The 25,884-nt window shown below is 42.9% G+C and overlaps 1 protein-coding gene and 1 long non-coding RNA gene across 2 annotated transcripts in view; one reads left to right on the forward strand and one right to left on the reverse strand.

Annotated features, from left to right (window-relative positions):
* The window catches only part of LOC126947686 (uncharacterized), a 182,575-nt gene extending 168,584 nt beyond the window's left edge, over positions 1–13,991 (reverse strand). Inside the window, exons 1-2 of the long non-coding RNA XR_007723171.1 lie at positions 13,792–13,991; positions 7,622–7,700 (exon numbers count right to left, since the gene is read on the reverse strand). This is a non-coding gene — a long non-coding RNA (uncharacterized LOC126947686). The remainder of the gene's footprint in view (positions 1–7,621; positions 7,701–13,791) is intronic.
* Positions 1–25,884, forward strand: part of LMCD1 (LIM and cysteine rich domains 1) — an 808,038-nt gene that overhangs the window by 726,851 nt on the left and 55,303 nt on the right. Inside the window, exon 2 of the mRNA XM_050778592.1 lies at positions 14,141–14,296. Within this exon, the coding sequence (XP_050634549.1) occupies positions 14,255–14,296 (42 nt within the window). The 5' untranslated portion in view covers positions 14,141–14,254. The remainder of the gene's footprint in view (positions 1–14,140; positions 14,297–25,884) is intronic.

The following is a 25,884-nucleotide window of genomic DNA, read 5'->3' on the forward strand; positions in this document are numbered from 1 at the left end:
TACAGTAGAGAAAAAACACATGTAGTACATTATAGTACAGTAGTACAGTAGAAAAAAAAATTGCTTAGAAAATGACTCTCATGCCTGGAGATTTATAAGAAAAGTATCTGCCACAGAGGAGACCAGAAGCTTGACAAACTCCTCTTTCCAAGTTCATGTTAATGCTAGGATTTCTGTTTTCCTTCATTGGATTTACTTTGATGGATGATGCAGAGGGCAGTGGAAGTATCGGTAGGTTCAAAGGACCACATGCTCAAAATGACTTGTCTGATCTTGCAACCTAATCATACAAGTGTGGTGCATGCCAGGAACTCTATGTTAAGTAAATAACGGTACAGATGATAAGAGGTGGTGTAAAAAAATCATGAAAGTAGAAAGTGATGATGTCATAGTGCCAGATAAGCTGGGTTTAGATAACGCCTCTGCAATTTACTACTGGTGGGGCTTAGGTGAGTTACTTTGCTTATGTGAGCCTTGGTTTGTTTCTAAACAAAATAGGGATCCAAACAGTATCTACCACATAAAACTAGTATGAAGATTGATTAAGATACAGCATGTAGGCCAGGCGGGATGGCTCACGTCTGTAATCCCAGCACTTTAGGAGGCCAAGGCAGGTGAATCACGAGGTCAGGAGATGGAGATCATCCTGGCTAACATGGTGAAACCCCGTCTCTACTAAAAATACAAAAAATTAGCCAGGTGTGGTGGCGGGTGCCTGTAGTCCCAGCCACTTGGGAGGCTGAGGCAGGAGAATGGCATGAACCCAGCAGGTGGAGCTTCCAGTGAACCAAGACTGCACCTTTGCACTCCAACCTGGGCAACAGAGTGAGACTCCATCTCAAAAAAAAAAAAAAAAAAAAAAAAAAAAAGATACAGCATGTAAATAACTCAACCCAGTGCCTAGAACCTGATAAGTGTTCCAAAATACTGCTTACCTGTAGTAATAGAAGTGGTGGTGGTGGTAGTTGTAGTATGACACAAGTACAGTAGTACTAATTGTTTTCAGGAACAGGCAATAATTGTAGCAATATGAGGTGCAAGCAGATTACCTGGTGATATGGTTTGGCTGTGTCCCCATCCAAATCTCATCTTAATTATACCTCCCATAATTCCCACATGTCTTGGGAGGACCTGGTGGGAAGTAATTGAATCGTAGGGGTGGGTCTTACCCATGCTGTTCTCTTGATAGTGAATAAGTCTCATGAGATCTGATGGTTTTATCAAGGGGAGTTCCCCTGCACATGCTCTCTTGCCTGCTGCCACATAAGACATAGCTTTGTTCCTCCTTTGCCTTCCACCATGACTGTGAGGCCTCCCCAGCCATGTGGAACTGTGAGTCAATTAAACCTCTTTCCTTTATAAATTACCCAGTCTCAGGCATGTCTTTATTAGCAGCGTGAGAATGGACTAATACAGTTGGATTCTGAGGCTCACTGTTCTTGAGTCTGGATGAGAAGGAGCCAACTTTAGTGATAACTGAGATATTGGGTAAAAGAATCCTTTGGGGGAAGGAGATGATATATGGATGAAGAGGCCTGAAAAAACTGTAAAATGACCAAATGGAACTGGCAGGGAAACATGAATCATTCATGCCTTCATGAGAATATGCAGCACTGTGTCAGCAATGCCTTGAGCATAGAGCCATCCCAAACCATGTAGGGGACACCAAGAGAAGCTTCTGAGAAAGCTCTCCAGCATACTCACAGTTATGAAGACTCCACCTGAGTCACTGCAGCAAGTCAGTGACATCTTAGATGATAGAAGATGGGTCACTTACTGGCAAGACTGAATCAACACCCCCCTTAGCAACTGTCCCCATCACTGGCCAAACTTAGGTACTACACGATCTGTAGATGAATCAGTTCTAAATTAAGCATGAAGATTTCCAAGTTAGTTCAAAACGATCTAACATCTAGACAGAAGGTACATATCAGAGGACAGGAACATAAGGAGTGAGAAAAAATAGAAGGCTATGTTCTTTGAGAAAACTATTTTCTTTTGAAAGGCAGGACCTATTTTTGCAAAAAATGACTGACTCACTTTATTTTTTGGATCACTGAAAAGGAAAGAGAGTGTGTGTAATGGATTGCTTTACAACCAAATAAAGATGTCATGTGTACATTAAGCTTTCTAATTTGGTTTATATTATTCCAGCTACAAAGAAAATGCACACTTGAATCTAAGATTGATTCATTTCTGGGTTGGATTCTCTAACGTTCTTTCTACTATTATAAGTAACTTCTCGAAAACCTTTCTCATGCTTTCTGGGACTCAGGAGCATAGTTCACCCTAACATGCCCTCTGACCTGGTCACCCCAATTCCTCCTCTTGTTCCCAAGGGCTGTGAGCCTCACTGCAGGGTTATTGGCTCTTTGGGAGTAAACTAGGAAGTTCCTGAGTTCTCGAAGTCTTTTGTCACAGCTTTTCCAGTTCCTAGGCTTGTGTTGGGGGACAAGCACTCATGGTTATTACCAGGAGCTCAGAGAGACCACAGTTCAACTCCCAGCTCTGCCACCTGGCTCTGCATGACCACAGACAAGTTGCTTAATCACTTAGAGCTTCAGCTTCCTCATCTGTGAAATGGGAGTACTTAGAGGCCCTAACCCTAGGATTATTGGGAGGATTAAGTGTGACTATCTTTGTAAAGGGCTTGGCTCAGTGTCTACCCACATGGCAAGAGCTCCACAAATGTTAGTTCTTACTCTTTCTAATGGAGGAGTGTTTGGAGTTATTTATTTAGATGTCCTAGAAGTTAAGCCACTGGAATTTGATACTTTCGGTAATAGAGAACTGTAAGCGCCAGCCAAACTCAACTTTTCTTGCCTCAAGGCCCATTCTTTTCCTGTCATAATGCTCCCATTCATTACCTTTTGTTGTAATTGTTTGCTTAACATCTGTCTTCCCCAGGAGAGTGAATCCTGTGTGTGTCTTTTTACAGTGCTGCATGCCCAGCAGAGCTCTTGATACAGAAAGAGATGTGCAATCATTATTTGTTAAATGCCTGAAAGACTGCTCCACAGATTGAATAACTGAGTAATTCAATGAAAAAAAGAACAAACTCAATGATTGAAGTTGGCCATTTATATTCAACTGGAGTATATAAAAGTACTTTGCTAGCATGACAAGAGGTAGGACTACAGAATTGTAGATTTTACCTAGGAAATAGTAAAGTCTTTAGAGGAACACATAATAACCATTTCTGAATATATTGAAGAGTTTAATTCTGTTTTTGCTACCCATCAGTGATGGGATAGGGAGTAATACCCTACGGCAAAGCACTCACTTCACATTCACATAGCCCTCAAATTGTACATCCCTCCCACCCTCCATCATAATCCAGGATCTGTTTGACAGCTTCTGACTTCAGTGTGACTATCCATGTCAGATGACGTCATTGCTAAACCATGTGTCTTTGGTTGTGAGAAAAGCTGGGAGAATCAACAGGAAGGCCCAAAACTTTTAAAGCCTAATTTCTGATAAGTAAGAATCTTTCCTGAAATCTCCTACCCATTCTTTTCTTCTGGGTGAGCTCATCCAGTCTTTCCAGAAAGACTGATCAGCAGCAAGGCATTGCTGGACTTTGTCAGGGGGATTTGGTGTCTTCATACCTTGTTCATCAGCCACGAACACACTCATCTTTCAGAAGCTTTGGAATTCTGCCCATGGCTGTCTGGAAATTCTGCTGCATTCCCAAGGGGCCTCTTGGGATGTGCATGTTTAGTCACAGAATATCCAAACTATGTTTTTAAATTATTACCTGCCTTGTGGGAACAAACTAAAATGGCCATTGAACAACATGCTGACTATCCTATTTTGCTCCTAAAAATCTGTGATTGTGATAAGTGGAACACTTACTTAGTGCCATTTTTTGTCACTAGGGAAGACTTGACTCCCAAATGTAGCCTGAGCAAAATCTTAAATGTCACTGGAAAGAGTTTCTCAGAGAACCAAACATGATAGCTACCTACCTGGCAATTAGAAAATAATTATACAGTACAGCTACCAAGTACCAAACAACTTCTCCATGCCAGGCACTAGCTGCACGCTGTTCATTTCATCTGTGTGCCAGGACTATGAGGTTGGTAGTATTGCCTCCATTTTATAATAGGTGGATTGAGGATCACGGTAAGTAGCCAACCAGGGATTTGAACCAAATTTGTCTGACTCCAAAGCAGGAACTTCTACCCTCTTACAGGTCATACCAGCCCACTGAGATGGGGGGCAGGGGGCACTGCCCACAAAGTGGAATATAATGGTGGAATCAAACTTAAGCAGAGTACCATAGTGCCTAAAACACAGAGGGGAGAAGAGGAGAAGACCTCTCATGCACATGATCCTAGCTTTCTAATAGATTAACTGTCATCATGCGGGAAAGGGAGAGCCTTTCGAATAGATTCCAGAGGCTGGAAAAGCACAGAAGGGTGACAGCCCCAGGAAAGCAGATGTCAGCCCAAGGTAAAGAAGAACCTTCTAACAGTGAGAGCTGTCCAAAAGTACTTGGAACTGGCTGGTAAAAAAAAAAAAAGAAAAAAAAAAAAAGGAAAAAAAAAAGAGCTGCTTGCCATGGAAAGCATCCAAGCAGAGGGAAGCACACCCTGTTGGGATGCTACAAAGTTGGGGGATACGATACCTTTGAGGTTCTGTCCAGCTCCCAGCCCCTCTGTTTGCTTTGGGAAGATGTTTACTAATCCCCCTTGCCTGCACGCAGCTACTCCCTATTGCAGACATGCATGTAAAAGAATCTTTGCAGAATCAGTCTGACAAGACAGTTTCATCTCCCTGATGATGAAGAAAGCAATATGGGGAACTGTTATTATGAATCCAATTCATGACAAACAAAGAAGAACTAGGTGGACATTAAAAAGGAAGGGAATCTTGGGAGAACTATGGGTGTGACTCTGTGCCAGGCAATGGGTGGGTGCTCTATGCACATCATCTCACTTCAGCTAGATGCCTCCCTCTTGATGCTGGGCTCATCATTTCCATTTAACAGCCAGAACAACCTGGGAGAGAAGTCCATTTGCCTGTGGCCACATAGCTAACAAGTGATGGAGCTAGGGTTCAAACTCAGATATGCCTGACTTGGAAACCCTCACTCTTTCCTCAAAAGTATGCTGCTCAACCCAGTGAGGGGAAGGTGAGACAGGGCACTGAGAGGACAGTAGGCAGGACAGGTAAACTTTGATGGGCAGCAAATGAATAATGAGGCTTCAGCACGGAGTGAGACATAAAGGACTAGGTCAGAGGGACATGCTTGGGCAGATAATTTCATCACTGAGGAAGGGTGAGAAACTGGGAGGAAATGGATCAGGGCAGACATCCCCTCCTTCACAATTGAGTCTAATTTTGGCCTTGAGCCCAAGCTACAGAAATTATTTCCAATCACAAATGATGCAGGTTCATAGACAGGAGTTCAGACACAGGTAACATTCAGAAGCATCTTCACCATTTTTTTTCTAGAAAATGACATGATTTCAACATCCCATGGGGCAATGTTGCCAGGTAACATCATGTTTTCCAGGAGGCATTGGAAAATTAAAATGCCAACATGGCAAACAGAATGGAAAATGTGATAATGGGAAAAATGCTAAGGCTTTAATTATACTGATTTTTATCTCCTCTCTGTCTCTTAAGTTCTCCTGGAGAACACAGGTGCTATAAGACTTCCCTCCTCCACTCACTAATTAGAGATTCCCTGATGGGAACATTCCCAATTTTCCCTATTTACTGGTGGGTAGAATGTTATTCTAAACTGGAATGTTATTCTAAATAGGCCACATAATTAGGTTATTGAGGGTCACCTACAATTAGCCCACAGGTGTTAAGTGATGGGTAGGGAGGAGAGGAAGTGGTTTTTATTTCTATCCCAGGTCCTGTAGCACAGCACAGCTTGGCACATAGTAGTTACCCAAGAAGTGGTCACTGGTATTTTAGCTGTGGTTTTGTCCTTTTTCTCAGTGTTAACTTTGAAGTCTGACCCATGTGGGTTCAATTTCAGGCTCTGCAACCAGCTATGTGACCTTGAAAAAACTACTTAACATCCCCAGGGCTCAGTTTGCTCTTCTGCAAAATGGAGATAAGATCGCCTGACTCAGGAGAGTGTCAGGAGGATTCAGTGAAATTTTGTGTGGCTAGAGCCTGGTAATGTCATGTTGGTGGTAGCTCAGAAACAGCACCTGGTACCAATTATCCTGAGCATGTCCCTCGAAGCTGACAGTTCCCTCTTTGACAGGCTACTGTAAATCCGCAACCCAGCCCCCTGGAAGCTAGTTCACCCCTGCCACTACTCTCCCTTTCCCCCAAGAATCAAAGTGATTCTTAGACTAAGAACTTGAAACTGCTGTATTGCTCCTTAATCCTATTCAACACACTTTCTCAGTGAGTCATAGCGACACCTGATTCCCTGAGGGACACGTAGATAATGACAAGGACTTGGTTATATCCCACTGCAAACTCTACCTTTGGGTCAGCAAATTACAGAGATTCAGCTCAGTAAGAAGGTCCAGCTCAGCAAATTGCTCTAGGTTCCCCACTACCTCACACTCACACCTAATCCCCAAAGAATCAAGAGGAGATTAATGCAACTGGTCCCCCTGGTCCAGGAATCCAGGCCATCAGGGCTCAAACCATACTTTTGCAGACAGCCCCAAATCCACTCCTCACAGCAAGCCCTACTTTTTAGGGGCAATTTTTATTGATAATTATTTTAATGACAATATTTTTCTTGCATCTTCAACTTACAAGTCATTTTTATGTATAGGTATTCCTGAGCATAAGAAGTCCGATGGCTCAGGATTAGATTAGCTGAGGGAAAAGCACAACATAGAAAGTGAAGGAAACCACTCACGAGAAGTGTTTGCCCACCTGTCGCCTCATGGCCCAGTGAGAGGCCCTGGTGCTATTTTCCATGACCCCGTGAAAATATTGATGGTGTTGACTGTTGGCATCACTCGTGTTCTTTGTGTTTCTTTAATAAGGCTGTTCCCATACTTGAAGAGGCCACATTTTTAAAGATGAGGAGACCCTGGCACAAGGGACTCAGTGCCTAAAGTCACTGTCAGTGGCTGAGGAAGAACTCAGCAGTCAGTTTCCTTATGACTCAAGAGCAGCCAACAGATCAATCTAGAAGGCTGCTAAATTTTTGTCTTGTCTTCCCAACACCTCAAACTGGTTTTCCTATTCTAATTCATTTCCAAGTCTTCAATTCAATTATTTTAATTAATCCATATACTAATAGACAAAGATAATATAAAAGAAACATACTGGGCAGACTATATCTGAGCAAGCCATCTAAGGCTGCCCTAGGATCATCTCTCAAACTCACTGTTGTGTCTGCGTGGGTTAGTGTTCTGGCTGGAAACACTCAAAGGGGTAGCTGGAGGGAGTTTAATGAAGGGGTTATTTATAAAGGAGAAGGCGTGATTCAAGGACTCCCCACTGGTTCCCACAACAGTGGGAAGCAGGGACCACCCCTAAGCCTGAAGAGGCCAAGGGAGAGAGCAGTCACCAGACCAATGGGAGCTGTGGCTTTAGGTAGGGAGGATGCCAACCCCTCCAAAACCCTGCCTAGCCCAACAGGGAGGCAGTGGGAGAACAAATACACCCACCCCTGATCTCCTACCTCAGACTGGCTGAATCCAGTGGAAGACAGCAAAGGAGTTCATGGATGGAGTCCAAGGGTCAACTTCCTGGGCACAGAGCTGGAGGAAGAGGGAAGAGAGTGAATCTGAGGGGCACATGGAAAATATCCAGAATAGTTCCCAAAGGCTGGGGGTCCAGTCTCTCCATCCTTGTCCAGGCTATGTCCTCACCCTGAAACCAGGGGTCTTCTGAGCAATCCCAGGGTAAGTTTGGATTCCAACTAGCAACAAGGCCTGGAACAGCTTACTTAACCCAGCAGAGCTTCAGTCTCTCATCTGCAAGTAGGAATAACACACTTTCCCCTGGGGTTTTAAGGATTAAACTTATAAAGCACTAATGGCACATTGGAAATAAAAGGCATGTGTTCACTTCCTTCCAGTTACCCAGAATGGGGGCCTCTCCAATTCTGCTGCCCGAAACAAAAATGATAGAGGCTTGACCACATCCACACACACCCTCAGAAGATGGATAGGCTGGATGTGTCATTAAATAGTACACTAGTTAAATTAAATGTGTAATATGATTAAATCCTCCAGGACCATAGCTAGAGTCATCTCCTAGATGCTAGAATAAGAGAAAATGCTGCTTTAAAAACGAGATACTCAGCTTATGGCACTTAGTGCCCCAGGAAAGTATAAGAATCAAGAATCAATTAAATGAAACCTTCATTTAAAAATAGGTACCAAGCTTTTTTACTCCAAGAGAATTAAATCTTTAAAACAGAACCAGGAAAGATGGGGATGATAGTGCATTGGTTTTCTACGCTATGTAACAATACCACTAACTTCACAGAGACGCCAAAGTATCTTGTTCAAGTCACCCAGCTTGCCCCTGTGATGGAGCTAAACATGCAGATTTTCTGGGACTTAGGCATATGTGCCTTCCACTTCCTTATCAATCTGTCAAAGAAGGGAATGACCCCATTGCACCATCAGGTGGGATGTGTGACTGATGTGCAGAGCAAGTTTATCACTTTCCCCCAGTAAATTTTGACAAATTTGAATTGCCAGATGATGGTCAGTCACATTTTTAGCAGAACCAGGATCAAAATGCAGGGCTCCAGAGTCCTGATCTATTGTTATTTTGTAACAGGCACATTTTCCTTGTGTTTCCACTTCCCTTGTCAAAGACTGCAAGGCAAGACACTGTTTGGGACCAACAATTATGTTCTGTTTTTATCCAGATGTTTTAGCCTTATAGGCAAAAACTTTTCTGGTTCTAAGAGATCATCCAAAAATCTGGAAAAAATTAGACAGTTATTCTAAAGTGAAAGTTACCATGAAAATGACAGGAAAGAAACCAAAAACCTTAAGTTGTGAATAATTCACATATATATGGTAAAATGATGGTCCACGTTGATACAAATTAATGTAGAAGGTTCTTGTATATTTATATTAGTTAATTCAGATATACTGTGTTCCATGGACCATTTCTGTCTACCGATCCTTAAGTGTTAGTTGTGTTCAATGAATACAATATGTAAAAAAAAAAATATCCAAATAGGATTTGGTTATAATTTAATTTAACTAGTATACTATTTAATGATATAAACAGAACATACTATTCATGTTTTCACATCGAAATAACTTGGGCCCTGCTTGCTACATTGTAATAGTAAAAACATCATTATGAGCCATGATTATTGGGAATTTATGAAGATGTTGGCATGAAACCAAAAGATCTGGGTTCAAGGTCTTTCTAGTTCTGCCCCTTTCTAGCCTTGTGACTCTGACAAAATCACGTGTGCCTCCCAGTGCAGTGTTTAGAACACATGGTAGACCATACTGCACCAATTAATTACCAGTTTTTAATTGCTCAGTTTCTCTACCTGAGAGTGAGACATTGTGAGTTACTGGCTAGCTTTCCATTAACGCCTTTTGGTGTCCTTGCTGGGAGTAACACAGTAAATCAGACACTGTCATTCCCCTGCTTAAGACTCTCTATAACTGCTCTGCTCAATATGGTAGCCACCATCCAGATGTGGTTGATGGTAGCTAGATGGAAGCCACCAGCCAGATGTGGTTATTGAGTTATTTGTGACGTGGCTAAACTGAAGACAGATATGCTGTAAGGGTAAAACACACACCAGATTTCAAAGACAAAGCACAAAAAAAAGTGTAAACCATCTCAATAATTTTTATATTAATCACAGGTGGGAATGACAACATTTTAGTTAAATTGAGTTCAATAAAATAATAACTATTTCACCTGTTTCTGATTTTTTTAATATGACTATTAGAAATTGTCAAATTACACACATGGCTTGCATTGTGTTCCAGTGGGAAAGCACTGATGTCTAACCTCCCACCACTTTCAGAAGAGAATGTAAACTCCTTAGCATGGTTTATAGGGCCTACATGAGCCAGCTCCTGCATGCCTCACCTGAGGCTCCTCATACCATTCTCCCTGTCCCACCACACTGACCTCATGATCCCTCAGACACACCACACTTGCACTCACCTCAGGGTCTCTCCACTCATGACCCCATCCTCCTGGAATGTTCTCTCTATGGGGACTCTACTCACAGCTGACTCATTCTCCTTCATCAGGGCTTAGTTCACACACCACCTGTTCAGCCAGGCCATCCTGGATCCCCTGATCTAAAACGACTGCATCCAATGAATTTCTCCATTTATTTCCTCCTAGGCACTCACTGCCATCCTTAATTACCTTATCTAAATATCTGTCCACTTGTTTAATGCCTGTTCCCCGCTACACACATTAGAATAGAAGCTATATGAGGGGAGGGGCATTTCCTGTCTTATTCACTGTTGCATCCTCAGCTCATGGCCTAACCCACAGTATTTCCCAATTCAATCTTTGTTTGTTTGTTTAATTAATTCATTCATGAATGGTTAAAAGAATACAAAACTCAGAGTCAAAAATCCCAGTTAGGACAAGACCAGTGAAAATGAGGACAACAACAGCAGCATCTTAATCCAAGTGCTTCCTGTTTTGCTTATAATTGACCATCTGCAATCATTATGGAAGCAGTGCAGTATAGGTGAAAGGGTGCAATCTGAAGTTAAAAACTCTGAATTTAAATTTCAGCTCTGCCACTTGCCAGCTGTATGACCTTTGATACAGCCCTGGGACTGTTTGGGATTTCTGTTTTCTCTGAGACTGGTTGTCTTGGAGTTCAAGTAAGATTTGGGCTTTGTCAACCAGAGAGCCCCAGAAACAGTTATTAGACTAAGATGTTCTCCAAGGAGAAGGATTCTTTTATTTACCTTGATATCTCTAGCGCCTATCAGAGGGCTTGGCTTATGGCACGTACCCCAAAACTCCTTGGTAGATGAATGAATGCTTCTAATAAGCCCCAGTGTCAAAAAGCAATGACCCTTGGAGAAATCAGATCTCTACTCTTTCAACTTGGAAAAGATATCCAATTTTCTTCCAAAGAGAGGTGAAGAGGACCTCAGAGCTAGAGTGAGGCTCAGGTGAAATAACTATATTTCCCTCATTCTCCTAAAAAGTCCCAAGTTGTAATAGTGTGTCCAGGTGTCCAGCTAAGTCTCTGAATACAGGTCCCCTGGAACAAGTGGGTCAAGTGTAAGGTTTAAAGTGTCAAAGTCAGAATCCTCAACTGAGGAGACAGCAACTTCTGGCAGAGAGCAGGGATCCCCTCTCTGCCTACAGCAGGTCTTTTTCCAGAAAGGAGGGAATGAGCCACCCCGAGCAGCAGCTCCTGACACTCGCATTCTGAGAAATTCTGAGAAACAGCTGCAATATCTGCCTCCTTAATTGTACCTGGAGCCAAGGGTAAAAATAAGGAAGGGGAGAGACTCTTGTGGTTGGAGCTATTAATAAATAGTGTTAAAGTTAATAAATTAGTATTATTTCATGGAACAATATTTTTTCAAGATGAGGCAAGGAGGGTGGCTGGGAAGGGAGTGGGAAATGACTTCACTGGGCAGGCTTTTGCCTGGTTTGAAAGGGATAAAGCTTGCCTTTGTTATATTCCTGGCTTCTGTTCCCACAGCTCTAAAATATAAAAGCTTCTGACATGACATCCTGATTTAGCACTATTGTTCCTAGGATTTGCTACTGAAAGGACTATTCATGTGGAAACCTCCTCTCTCAAGCCAGGCTTCTGTTGACCACTGTTTATTTACATACTGGTTTAACATGCAGCCCACCCTGGAAGTTTGGACAAACCAGGCCAGGTGTGCCATTGCGCCACCTCTCCCTATTCTTACCTTGCCTGCTTACTGCATGGAGGTAGAGAGTAGAAGGTTACCAGAGGTTGGGAAGTGGTGGGCTGGGGTGTCAGGGAATTAAGAGAGGTTGGTTAATGGGAACAAACACAGTTTGATAATAAGAAAAAGTCTAGTATTCAATAGCACAGTAGGGTGACTATAGGTAACAACAATGAATTGTATACTTCAAAATAGCTAAAAGAGGCTGGGTGTGGTGGCTCACTCCTGTAATTCCAGCACTCTGGGATGTTGAGATAGGAGGATCACTTGAGGTCAGGAGTTCAAGACCAGCCTGGCCAACATGGTGAAACTCTGTCTCTACTAAAAATACAAAAATGAGCCAGGTATGGTGGCTCATGCCTGTAGTCCCAGCTTCTTGGGAAGCCAAGGTGGGAGAATCCCTTGAACCTGGGAGGCGGAGGTTACAGTGAGCCAAGATCGTGCTGCTGCACTCCAGCCTGGGCAACAGCGCAAGACTCTGTCTCAAAAAAAAAAAAAAAAAAAAAAAAAAGCTAAAAGTGATTCGACATGTCCCTAATACGAGGAAATAATAAATGTTCAAGGTGATGGAAATCCTAAACACCCTGACTTGATCATTACACATTGTAAGCATGTATCAAAATATCACATGTACGATCATTACATATCAATTAAAAAATATATAAAAGCCAGAACCCAACCTCTATTCATTTGCCAAATGTGTACTGAGCCTATATCACATGCTAGGTACTTGAGGATACAGCTGGGAGCAAACAAGGCAAAAATCAATTATAGCAGAAATCTGTGAAAGAAGAAATAGGTCAACCCTCATCTTGGAAAAGAAAAGCCACAAATAGAAAGCCCTTTCCAGGAATGTGTAATAAAAAGTCACAATTCAGGATCCCTGGCCGAGATTTGGGATGACTGGAGACAATGATAAGAACTAAATTGGAGGAGGTTTTCAAAAGGAAAAAGCCTCCAGCAAGAGACAGCCCCCAGAATGGGAACTGCAGCCTCCCCCTCTCAGCAAATCCCTCCCGAACGGTGTACTTCGGAACCACTGTTCAGTCTCTGTGCAACCGAGTTTTATTTTAGCCCACAGGAGCCCTGGTTTCTAGCAGGGGGAACTGCAAAGAGGCGTTACAGGCCGAACCCCTCACAACAGAGACGGCAGTATTCTCTCTAGGATAAAAAGGGCTTGTGTTTAATCCTCTGTCAGGGCAGGGGGAAATGCCTCTGGGAATCCAAGTTTGTGGAACCGGCTCAGCAAAGAGATGTGGCTTTATGGGCAAACAACATGACATAGAGAGAGGAACCTGGCCAATTCTGTCTTATAAGAGTAGTTATGTTATGTGTTGCAAGGACTCCACATTCCATGGATTTGTGAACTCAGATGGAATCTTGTTTGTCCAGGCCTGCATGGCCCCATTTATCTAAAAATTACTAACTTACCAGTTTATAGTTTACAATCCTGTGCCCCCCCCGCCAAGCCCCACCCCCATGAGCTCTCTCTGTCTCTTACTCTCAGTCTCTCAGGTTAAAGCCTTGCTCAAGAGTTCAGCTGTGGACCAGTAATTCTCTCTGATTATTTCCTCATCTATCGTCTTAGAGTCATAATAATAATCATACCTGAGATAATATAAGCATACAACAAGACAATGTGTCCTTAGGAGCATCTCTAAGATCAGGACAGTGATTTCTTGCTCATGGAATAGAGAGGATTTATGTTAAAGCAAGTTATGAGAAAGCAGTTTAATACTTCACAAATGTTAAGTTAAAAAAATTCATAACTCGCTGAATCTTTTCTCCTCTCTGGGTACTGCAGAACTCGCCCAGGTTTGGGAAAAGTTAGCCAGCTCCTGCAAAACACCTCCTCCCTCGGCCCTCCCCGCGCCCCCTACGACCAGGCAGAAAGGGTGGGAAGGGGGGCACAGCTCAACATTTATTTCTGGATCCAGCTCACTAAAAATACCTCGGCCCTCCTGTTTGATCACTCTCCCTTTTGACCTGAATGGATCGCGGGAGCCGCGCCGTCCGCCCCACCCTCGGCCCGTTGCCCTTTAAAGGAAAAGGGCGTGGGGACGGATTCCTGCCGCTCGAGGGATAGAAGCGAACCGGGCACTCAGGGGCCGCGGCCATGCTGACGTCAGGGCAGCCAGCGCTCCGCTACGCTAGCGGCCACAGTGCAGAAACCTTCCGTCAGGGACAGCCTCGCGCTGCGATTGGCTGGCCTCGCGCGAGCGCCTGCGCGGAGTGGCTGGCGAGGTTTTAGAGGGAGTCCCGCTCTCCAATTAAAGCGGCCCAGCTGCGCCTGGCTGCGCATAGAGCTCCCTCCCAGGCCCGCGAACTTGGCCATTCAGCCGCCGCTGTCCCCGCTGCGCGCCCTCGCGCCTCTGCCTGAGAAGCCAGGCGCTGTTCCTCCACCCCAGAAGAGGATGGCAAAGGTGGCTAAGGACCTCAACCCAGGAGTTAAAAAGGTGAGCGGAAAGCTGTCTGTATTTACCCAGACTCATTCTTTTTCTTGTTTCCCCTTCCCATCTGTTCTCGGAAACTTCCCAAAAGGTAATGAGAAGAAAACTCTTTAAATTCCAAAACTGCATGGAAAACAAATAGTTGGGGATACATGTTTGAGCTAACAGGCACACACATCCCAAACCCATTGTTGTGTAAAATATTTGCAAAGGGTCTTATGTCTTTGGTGATGCTAGTTAAAATTTAATATTTAATTAAGATGAAACATATATATATAAAATCTTATGGTCTGTAAAGGAAAAACCCCTAGCTTCCTCACTCCCTGTCCTCAGGTGGCTGAAGCAAGGGTTGAGGGCATGTAATATTTACTCATAGTCTCCCTTTTGCTATTATCCCAGTGTTTTGTGTGTTTTCCCCAGTACACACACACACACACACACACACACACGCACAGTTTCTTTAGTTGGTGATGTTGGCAGTGGCAGCAGTTCCAGCATAAGGGAACTGATTTCTGTCCCCAGGGTCTGCACGTTTCCCTTTCAAGAAGGGCTGGCCCGGAGCCCAGAAGGTCACGGGTAAACTCCTTCACAGGAGCCTGCGGCTGTGCCTATAGCTCCAATATCATTTGTTGCTTACCTGAATGCAGCTGGGAGAGGGCACAGGCTGGAGACTTAGAGAACATGTGAATGGGAAGGGAACATAGAGACAACCTAGGCTTTACAGATGGGGAAATTGAGGCCTGGAGTCACAGAGAGTTGGTTCTAGCAGGCAGCTGACTGTAAGGAAAGCCCTAGGTATCCAGACTCAGTTCCTGCCACTTTTTAACTGCACAGTATTCACCAAGTCACTTTTCTGAGCCTCAGTTTCCTTGTCTCTGATGTGGGGATGACAGACCTAACCTCCCTCAGGGCAGTGGTAGCAGGGATATTGACACTGTGAGTTAATTTCCCAAAGCAGTAGTTGTTAAACTCTGATTTCACAGGATTTAGTCTTGCAGGGCAAAGTCTTCCTTAAACATCTGCCATTAACCTGCAGGATAGAATGAGAGGGGGAAGAAAAAAGACTGTGAGAATCAAACTAAAGACACAAACAGCCACTTAGAGGCACAGCATTCACCATCTAATTTATAGCTGTGATCTTTTATAGACAATTTGCCCAGACCCTATCACAGAGTCCAGTGGATCCTTCTAAATGGGTATACCAAGTCACATTGAATCTGGGCATTTCTCTGGAATGTATCATGCCTCATTGCATTTGCCAAGCTATTTGCAGAATCAAGTCATTTCCCTTTCTACAGAAATTACCATAATACTTTAGACTCTTAGAAGATACCTATTAATCTCTACCTAGTAGTGAGTTATGCATGCAATGCTCTTATTTCTCTATACATTTTTCTGGACTCCTTGAGGACGAACCTGTCTTGTTCATCCCTGTTCGAACATAGCACACCGTGCCACACAGCAGGACTCAAAAACGTATGAGTGAGCCACGAGAATGTCTGTCCAGCTAAGACCACACTGTTTGCATAGGCTTCATTTTATGCATTATTTTTTAACTTGTACCATTGATATTTGTGTGTCTGAACTGCCTCCCCAAGTTCAGACACAGAATAGTTCTGGGCTAACGGTGGCAGAGTTCCATTGTCCTCTGGAAAGTGAAATGATTCTGAGTATTTTTAACATAAGCTGGTTTATGGTTACTGTATGAGGTGAGATGAGGTATATGGAGACTCCCCCTCCTCACTGCAGTCCTGGGTTGCCACTTGGAGGAAGCCTTGTTTTTATTTTCCTTTGCATAGGGGAGTGTGATTATCCTGATTAGAGGTGGAACATGTTCTCCTTCTTGTCACCCCCTAGTGCCAACTTCCTTGGCCTGCAAAGGGTTTGTTTTCCATTTAGATCCAATTACAGGCTTAGAGAAAGAATGTGGTGGGTAGAGATGAAAGGGCAGATATTTTTTTACCTCTTGGGACTGCGACAATCAGGAGGAAGATCACCATTTTGTAGGTTAACCAATGCCTTCAACTCAAAATGTGGAGGGGAGGGAAGAGAACCGACAAGCTCCTCTTGCTGAACTGAATGTCACAGAAGTGATTAAATACTACGTGATATCAGCAACATGCTGAAAAGTTTTTACTGCATATTTATTTTTTAAATCTGTAACAGTGGGGGGGAGGTTTATAACATTTGGCTTCAGGATGCATAATCACACTTAGACATTTTGAAACAATTTCATAGACTCTTAGAGCTACAAGGGGCCTATTTACAAAATGAGAAATGGCATACAGGCTCTTTCCATTGCCCTACCCCCAAGGGGGTTGGGGCAGGAATCCCCACCAACTGGATAGTCATAAAAAGATCTTCAGCAGAGAGCACAAAATCTAAAAACTGGAGTAGACTTAAAGATCATCTCACCAACCCCAGGCAGGCTAGGGAAAGAGACTCACTAGGGGCCACATACATACATCATGGCAGACCTTACAAGTTCCCCAACTTCTCTCTTTCTTTCTAAGTAAAATGCTACCACTGGCTGCTCTTGAACCATCTTTTTTTTTTTCTGTTAGGATAGAGAAGGTTTCCTAGCCCAGACAGTTCCCTGAAAATGGTGAAATCGCCAACATGTCTTAATAACAAAGGGCCTTGAAGGCCAAATGCCATTTTTCTGGGTGAAATCAATCTCAACTATGGATTTGTTCTTGTTGATTAAGGATGCAAATTATTAGTGTAGGCTTTGGCTTCAGATCTGGGTTAAGTCCCAGCTCCACCACTTACTAGCTGTGTGCTCTTGGGCAAGCTAATTAACTCTGAGTCTGTATCCTCACCTCATTTGAAAGTTGAAGAAACAGTAACAACATCTACCTGCCAAGGTGGCTGTGATAATTAAGTGAGATGATGTACATAAAAGGCTCAGCATATGAGCACTCAAAGTTAGCCATGGCAGTCCTTGGTGGTGGCAGTACATTTCAGTGGGTGCATGGATGCTGAAAGGAGTCTTTTGGCAAATGAAGGACACTTTTATTTATAACTGTCCCCATCTGAAGAGCACCCAGCTTGCACTCAGCTGAACCTAAGCCATTGCTCAGCTTTGACAAGCTAAGACAATGACCAAATGCTGTTGCCTTCATTCTCACCCAATGGATGCAAAATCTGCTTACATGGAATAGTCTTCCCTTCCGAATGTGGATTGCCAGTTATTGAGCATTTCACTTTGGAGTTATATAATGTTGGGCCTGGAAGGGGAATTGGAGCTCCTTACTTTTTAGATAAGGAAACTGAGGCCCAGAGGGATCAAGCTCCTTGTCAGAAGTTGCAAAGAAAATGTACTGAAGCCTATTAGGTTCTGCAAGAATACAGACCCCTTGACTCTCAAGGAGCCATCTGTAGGAATTTAGAAGGGATTAGAAGAAAGAGAGCTAGGAGCCTGTTCATAGTTGACTGTGCAGTCACCAGTGGGCTGGCTCCACAGGGAGCCAATTAGAAATTCTCACCCCTCAACAAAATGCCCACGGGGCGTTAAATGATGGTAATTCTAAGTGCATTGCCAGGTCCACCTGGATGTCTCTCTCCATGCTTCTCTACGTCACATCCCTCTTGGCTTTCCTGTCCTTCAGGCTAGGCCTTCCCTCTGTACTCAGCCCTTCCTGCTTTCACCTCCACTTCCTGCAGTGTGCAAAACTACTGGCACATCACCCGGGTGAGCTGATCCAATGTAAACACGGCTCCTCGAAAATTGTTGTTGGCTCCCTCAATCTTAAAAACATATTAAACTGTCACTTAAAGACCTTAATAGCCAAGACATTGGAGACATGCCCATAGGTGTATAAGCAACTTGGCCCAAAACAGAGCCTTATTTTTTAAAAACAGAAATAAATTATCCAAGTCCCTTTTAAAGGCTCTCTAAAAACAGATGCTGAAACCATTACTTTGTAAATTGCAGATTTTTGTCCTAACCTGCAGGTGTGTCTGACTATGTGGAGTTGGGGGCTGACAGTTGACTTTCACCAATGTATCCGCCACTGTGGTAGTGGGAGGCAGGGAGGAGCTTCATCAGATTATCTTCAGGCTTTAATCTAAGCCATCTCAGCTCCAAGGCTAGGAATTTGCTCAGAGATTACCAACACTCCTACGAGTTGGAAAGTGGAAAAATGACTTTGGCATTCCCCTCTGAGGATGCTTGGTTTGATCCTTTCTTCATGCAACTGACCAAAGGTGACAAGGATGAAAAAAGAATAGGCTGAATTCAGCAAAGGCTGGGGACCAGGAAGGAGGGGCTGCGCACAGGCTTTTGTGTGTGTCTTTCCTTCTGCCCTTACGCAGGCCACTTCCCAAGAGGAAAAGGTAAAGAGTAGAGAAGTAAGGGAATAGTTCCTCTCACAATCCTCTAGAGCCGAGAGGGCTCCAGGAGAAGTATTCGATTTGACTTTAGGAAGGCAAATCGTCCTTTATTTTCAACTTCGCATTCAAAATAGCTTGTGTGTCTCATAAAGTGGAGATTTGCCATGATAAGTAACAGACCTTGAGAGCTCTTATCTCCCGACCATTCATCCAACACCATTTAAATCTTTATTTTAAGAACAGATTTCTGGCAGGGGCGTGAGTCATTATAATAACTGCAGGCATTTACTCACTGGGTGACTTTGGACAGGTCACCTTTCCTAGGAAGTGGCAGAATTTGGGTAACAACCAGGGTTCTTTCTGCCTCCAGCCCACTGACCTTTCCTTTACACCAGACCATCTCCCAAATAACAAATGATTATGAAAAAATAGGCTTAAAACTTCGTTCCACTGAAAGCGGAATTGTGAAGCAGCTTTTCAGGACATCCAAAATGAAGAGTCAGCTGTTGCTCTTGAAGAACCTTCGTTTAGAAATATCCTCACATCCTCTACCATTTGATAAGAGGAAGAGTATTTGCCCAGCTGCTACTATCTCACCAGGTGCAGGGCCACCAGCTACTTTTGCAGGACTCCTTCAAGATCACAACATTTCCTTAACTCCACATGGAACAATTGGTGTGTCCCAAACCATTCTTGAATGTTTACACATAGCAATAGCGTTGATCTGCAAAAGCTCTAGAAAATGCTCTCTATAAAACTTTTATAGAAAGAGTTACATATGAAGTGAGTCTCCTATGTCCACCAAGGCTCCTTTAGTGGCTGAAACACAAATTTAGTATCTAATCCTGTATATTTGATGCAGAAATTGTGTTTTCACAAAAACAGAAGTGACAAATCAATTACAGTGCTTTGTGAAACTCCCAGATCAACTCCTTGTCTCATATCTGCTCTTTTGTATGAGAAGCAAACCCTTTTACTTTTTTTTCTCAGAAAAGAGAAAGGAATCTGTTCTTGCTTTTATTACCTATTTGGATTCTTGCCTCCTAAGAGACTTATTCTCTGTTAGGACAGGCCAGTTTGGGGCTAGGCAAAAGAGAGGAAGGAAGGACGTCTCTAAGGGTCCAGAGATGATTGACATTTTCTTGTGTGTTAGCTCTTTAGCTTCAAGGACTACCATGCAAAGATATTTGTGTCCTTTTTTACACATGAGTAAGACTAAGAGTTTAAAATGACTTGCCTAAGGTCACGTGATGACAGATTAAGAACTCAAACTCAGGCCTCTCTGACTCTAAAACTTTAGTTCTTTTTACTCTACAAGAAACAGAAGGCATTCATAGAAAGCAGAAATCTGGTGTGGAGGGACTATGATTATTACTGTGACTTTCATATACAGATCAATTTCTTCCAGCCCACTGAACTCATTGATAGTCTGGTTCAGAATCTTCCCAGCATTTGCAAAATGTTGCCAGGCATCTGCATCTCTTCGATAGCTCTTGGTCACCACCAGGAGTATACTGTTACCCACACCAAATCAGAGCCATTTCCTAGGTATAGAATAAAGACTTTCTTGATTTCTCCTGGTTTTCCAGAAGGCTAATGGACATCTCCCAGCAAAAGACTAGTAGAGAGACCTTTTAAAGAATAATACATATTATCCTAATACTCTAAAATAATCCTAGAGACCTTGTCCCAGAGCTTTCAGGAAACTCTGGCCTGGAGATAAGGTTGGCCTTGACATGCACATTTCTACATGTCTGGTCAGCCTGACCCATGGCCTACCCAATAATATGTAAATCATGACCGAGCCAAACATGGCCTGGGCCTCCACCAGGAGACATGCTTTAAAAGGATGTGTAATTGCTAAGGGAGAATAAACAAAGGCTCCATTTGGCAAGTAACTCTGTTGAAGGACAAAGGAGTGCCAGTGTCCAACTCAAGGCGGCTGTTTCAAATCCACATGCTTTGTGTATAGGTTTTGTCTCCTCCTCCTGTTTAAAAAATATTGAGTCCTTTGTAAAATTTATCTTTGGAGACAAATGCTAATGAGACATTGTCTAAAAGAGCTGAGCAGAATCTTGTTATCTGCTCATTCAACCCCTTCATGTCACAAATGGGACAGGGGGAGAAACGGCATATCTGAAATTTACAAAGAAAAAAATGGCATATCTGAAATTTACATAAGAAATGGCATACCTGAAATTTACAAACTTACATTTACTTGAGTGGTGCCACAACCAAGATACATTGACTCTCAGCGTCTTTTATGAATGAAGGAGAAAAGAGTGTCTGCTGTATTCTGTCACTTCCACATCCTGAGTGTCCCAGTTTTGTGTCAACCTCATACCCTGAAACTCAGAAGTTCAGGTGGACATTTTGACTGTGAACTTAGCTTTGGCCACAAGGTCCAAAAGCCACTTCGAGGAGCCATTAAACACACAGCATTTGCAAGCACAAAGATCTAGGTGTGACCTGCAGTTCTTCAATTTGCCAGGTCTGCAAACTTTGCCAAGTTACTGATCCTCTCTGGACCTCTGGTTCTTCATTTGAGAAAGATAGCTAACCATAGTTCTACATTAAACAATAGTTTAATGAGGTAAAGTGCATAAAGTGCCTGGATACATAATATACCCTTGATAAACATTTTCTCTTGCTCTTATGGGTATCCCCTCTCATCAGCAAGATGCAAAAATCCCATAGATTATTAAGTATTGGAATGTGGAAGACCAAATTCAGTTTACCTACATCACATGGGGCTTGTAAGCTCTCAGACTGCAGGACCTTCTCTTTGTAGTTAAACTTGGACCTAGCCATAAATATGCTCAGGCCACATCACATTGCAAAATCATGAGAATAGCCACAATTCATCTTGGGTGTTTCCACAGCAGCCCTCCCCTGTTCCATTACCCCATTACCGGTCTTTCCTTCCAATGTCTTGCTTATAAGATAGGGCAACAGTCACTCATTTCTTTATATAACAAATATTTATTTAGCATCTGTTATGTGCCGGCCACTGTGCTAAGTGCTGAATACATGACAATGAATAGAAAAGCTTTGATCCCTGCCAAGTAAACTTGAGTCTGGTGGAATTTATTTTTCATAAGGCAGGAGACAGGTCAAATAATGTCAGTGTTCTGTGAGTCTTTGTGTTCCTTGACCTCTCCCCTCCCCAACACACCCACATACCTCTCCTTCCTTTTCCAACCTCCCTTTCCACCCTCAGATTTTCCAGGACACATACCTTCAGAGCCACATCTCAACTCTGATCATCCCTACAGTGTAACAGTAGAAAGAGTGTGGTAGTTCTCCCAGTTGTCACATTTTAAACAGGGCCTTTGGGAAGAAACCACCAGAGGCACTGAGTGAAAAGGAGTCTGAGGCAAGGGGGACTATTGGCAGCTCTCAGATCCCACCAGCAGCCAGTGGTCTCTCAGCCTTCCTACAGCGATGTGGTGGTAGGCCAGTTGTCTTTGCTCAGCATATGTTTGCTCAGCATATGTTTTCAGAGGCAGCTGAACTTTTAGATTGTATTTTGCATAGTATTGATGTCAAGGACACCAAAGGGCAGGAGTATAGGGAAAGGGCTCTTGGCTGGCTAATGACCTCATAAGAAACCTGCCCTTAGAAGAGAGCATCTATTTGGGCTATATGACTCAGTGGCGTTTCTAGGTACTGATTCATGAGGCTGACCATCCAGGTGACTGACCCGGGCAATCTGCTGGCTGAAAGAGGTGGAAGGAAAGTAGATCCCAGCTCTGCCCTCATCCTGGAGGAGAGCCACCCCTCCTACCACGGCATGCGGGTGCTCCCCACCCCAACCCTGGGTCAGTGGCCAGCCAGTCTCCTTGTTAAGAGGATCTGACTCTAATGTGGGGAGAGGTCAGCATCTGGGGGCTTCTTATTTTAGAGGAAGTATAAGAGAGAGATGTTTTGAAATCTTATTAGTGGATAGAGGGGAGGCTTTTAACCTAGGATCTATAGATAGAATTGAGGGTGTCAGGGAACTTAAATTAGGAAAAGTATTGCATTTTTTATCCCTAACCTATAACTGAAATTTAGCATTTCTCACTGCTATGAATAATGATAAATACCCTAGAAGTTTAGCAGCCCCTATGCCTTTCATACCAATGGAAAGCAGGTATTTTTATATCACATTACAGCTGAGATAGATCTTCATCCTACCATTTATACTAATCCCTGCTCTGAAATAACCATAATTATACCCACTGCTAGATCATATTCATTAACTTAGTAAAGGCACATCTGTTACTAAGTCACAAATTTGTTTTTATATATTGATACTATCTCAGTAATGTTGGTTTTCTTTGCATTTTTATCTTATGCATTTAAGACATTGTCCTAAGAGATATTCTCATGTCAGATAAACAAAGAACCTAAAAATATAAAGACTCTTTCCACATCAAGCTAAGGCATTAGCAGCATTGCACCACACACACACACACACACACACACACACAAATATACACATATAAGCATAAACATGTAAGCACACATGTACAGCTATAGTGGATTGAGGTCTGAGGCTCTTGGAGTAGACAAACTCAATTCAAATTCCAACTCTGCCACTCATTTCCTATTACCTCGAACAAGGCATGTTAGTTCTGAGCCTCAGTTTCTTCATCAATAAAAGGGGCCTAAAAGTTATTGTACTCATAACAATCATCTAAGCTCTTGGCACAGTACTTGACATATAAGGAATGTGTGTTAAACACAAGGCATCCTCACCATTAAGAGAGCTAATGAAGGTGAAATGGTAAAGAGAATAAAAACATTACTTTGTTGAAGCTTTTTAAACTAACCTTTGATCTGGCTAACTCTAAGAATTTATTTTGTCCAAACACGTATTACACAAATATTATATGCCAGGGACTGAGCTGGGAAACGGAGAAATAAAAGGAGAGGAATTTTAAAATCTGATGGTCTCAGAAAAGGAATAGCCTAATCAAATCATCAAAGAATCATGGCAGTGCCTAAAGACCTTGATCGGGGTACATGTGTGGGACTGAGAGAGATCAGAAGAGGAAATATTTAATCTTACCTGGGGAGGTCAAGAAAGGCTTCCCAAAGAGGGGACATTTGAGCTGAGCGTTGAAAGACGAGGATGAATGAGCTGTTAGGATCAGGCCACAGTCCAGTTTTATACCTTCCACATCTGACACCCATATTTTCCATTCTATTCAATTTCCAACTTGGGGAATATCACCCATCTTGGACTGTGGAGAAATACATTCCACTGTATTCATCCAGCCACAAATGCACATCTTTTATCTTCTCATCTGAGAACCTGTTCCTCTTCCTCTCAAGCAAAACCCATTGGGGTGACAGGATAGCAAGGCCTGTCAGGCTGCACGTAGAAAACTTCTCATGGTAGTGACTTGAGGCTCTCCCAAGCCCTGCAATGGAGATCCAGAAAACTCCTCCTGGTTGAGTTTGAATTTTTGCAGGAAGATACAGGTTTGTGTTTTGACAGCAGGAAAAAAAGGTAACCAAATATATGCAATATATATGGAAAGAAAGGAACACACACGTGTGTGCACACACATATACGTCTGTGAGATCCAGCACATGGCACATGTGAGCAGAACATGAAAACACCGTTCAGAGCACCATAGCATGTGTGTGCACCCTGAGCTTCACTCTGAAGCCATTTAATAACAAGAGGAAAAGAAATCGCAAGTAGGACTTTTTGATGAACTGTGAGGAAGCAAAACAGCGTTCTGAAATATGGGAACTTGGTTAACAAGATCTGGAATCTTGCATCAAAACAATTTCTTTCACACAGTTTTTACTTTGATTTCTGACTTGGTCTGAAAATGTGAGTTCCTTCTTGCCGTGTGTTAGAGCAGGTGATGCATTGAAATGAAACACACATGGCTTGGATATCTCAGTGCCGCTAAGATGATTGTCCTTGATTTTTGTCAGTTGTACATGGTACATTAAACAGAGAAAAATAAAATCCCAGATGATTCCTTGGCAATTATCTGAAAAATAACATTATGGTGATCATCCCTGCATTTGCAAGGACATGAAGAAAGGGCAAGGCTTGGTGGAACAGCTTTGTTTCCTCTAATCTGTCCTCCTACGGAGCCAACAGACCTCAGTAGCCCATGGGGAAGATACAACCCTGTAATGAGATTCCCAGCTAATTAAAATGGCTGTCATCACCCACCTTGCACATTTCCATGAGCCCAGCCCAGAAATTGGACCATCACAGGGGAAATCATCCTATATTTATTTGAATAATGTTTGTACTCTATATTTCAGCAATTAAAATTAACTTTTAAGAAGTAAGAAGAGGCTTAGGGATTCTCTAGGTCAACTGCCTTCTTTAACAGATGAGGAAACAGACCCAGCAAGGCCAGATGACTTGCTTGAAGTCACAGAGCTAGTTAGTGGGAGAGGTAGGATTAGAATTCAAGGTACTATAGCCTTTCAAGTTCAGAAAGACTTTTAAAAACTGTGTTGTGTAGAACCACTTCCACATAAACATGAGATGAGCTGGGCAGCCAGTTGCTGTCAGAATACCACTGTGGAACACTCACACCTCCTGAAGATGTCTAATTTTTTAAACTTCTCTAATTATTGGAAAGCTCTTTGTTATTTTGAGCTAAAATTTCTCTCTATGTAACTTCTCCTTACTGGTTTTCTTTATTTCCTTGGCAGATTCAAGGAGGTAATGGCCATTTTTTTTCTGAAGTCCCAGTCCCAGTTAACCTACTAAGTCCTACATATTGGTCAGGATGAAGGTCAGAGCATCTGTATTTTGGGTTTCTTCCTACCTTCAGGGAGACCTGGTGTCAGTTCTTAGCTGAGTGAGATGGCCAGCAGACATCCCCCAAGGTTTGTCTGGGGATCCGTCTTGTTACTTGTGCCAGCTCCTCCACCTGGCTAGGATAGTTCCCTCCCCTGGCCTCACTCAGGTAGGGAAGCCCTTCTGTGCCACCAGCTATCCTGTTTCTTGCAAGAGGATTTTTAATGTGGGAAATCATGGCAAGAAAGAGGTGCTAGGCAGCATTAAAGCACCAAGAGAACTCCAAACCCATGTCATAAACACTCAAGAAAAATCAGCACTGTTCTACATGCATACATGCATAGCACCTGACTTTCAAAGAGAAAAGGAAGAGAAGGATGTATACAAAATCAAAGAAGGCTAAGGAGGCAAAGAGGAAATGCTTGATTAATAGAGTCAATATCCAAAACTTTTAAAAAATAGTTTGTAAAGTTGTCATCACTTATTACTC

This window comes from Macaca thibetana, chromosome 2 (genome assembly GCF_024542745.1).
Source record: "Macaca thibetana thibetana isolate TM-01 chromosome 2, ASM2454274v1, whole genome shotgun sequence".
NCBI classification, from domain to species: Eukaryota; Metazoa; Chordata; class Mammalia; order Primates; family Cercopithecidae; genus Macaca; species Macaca thibetana.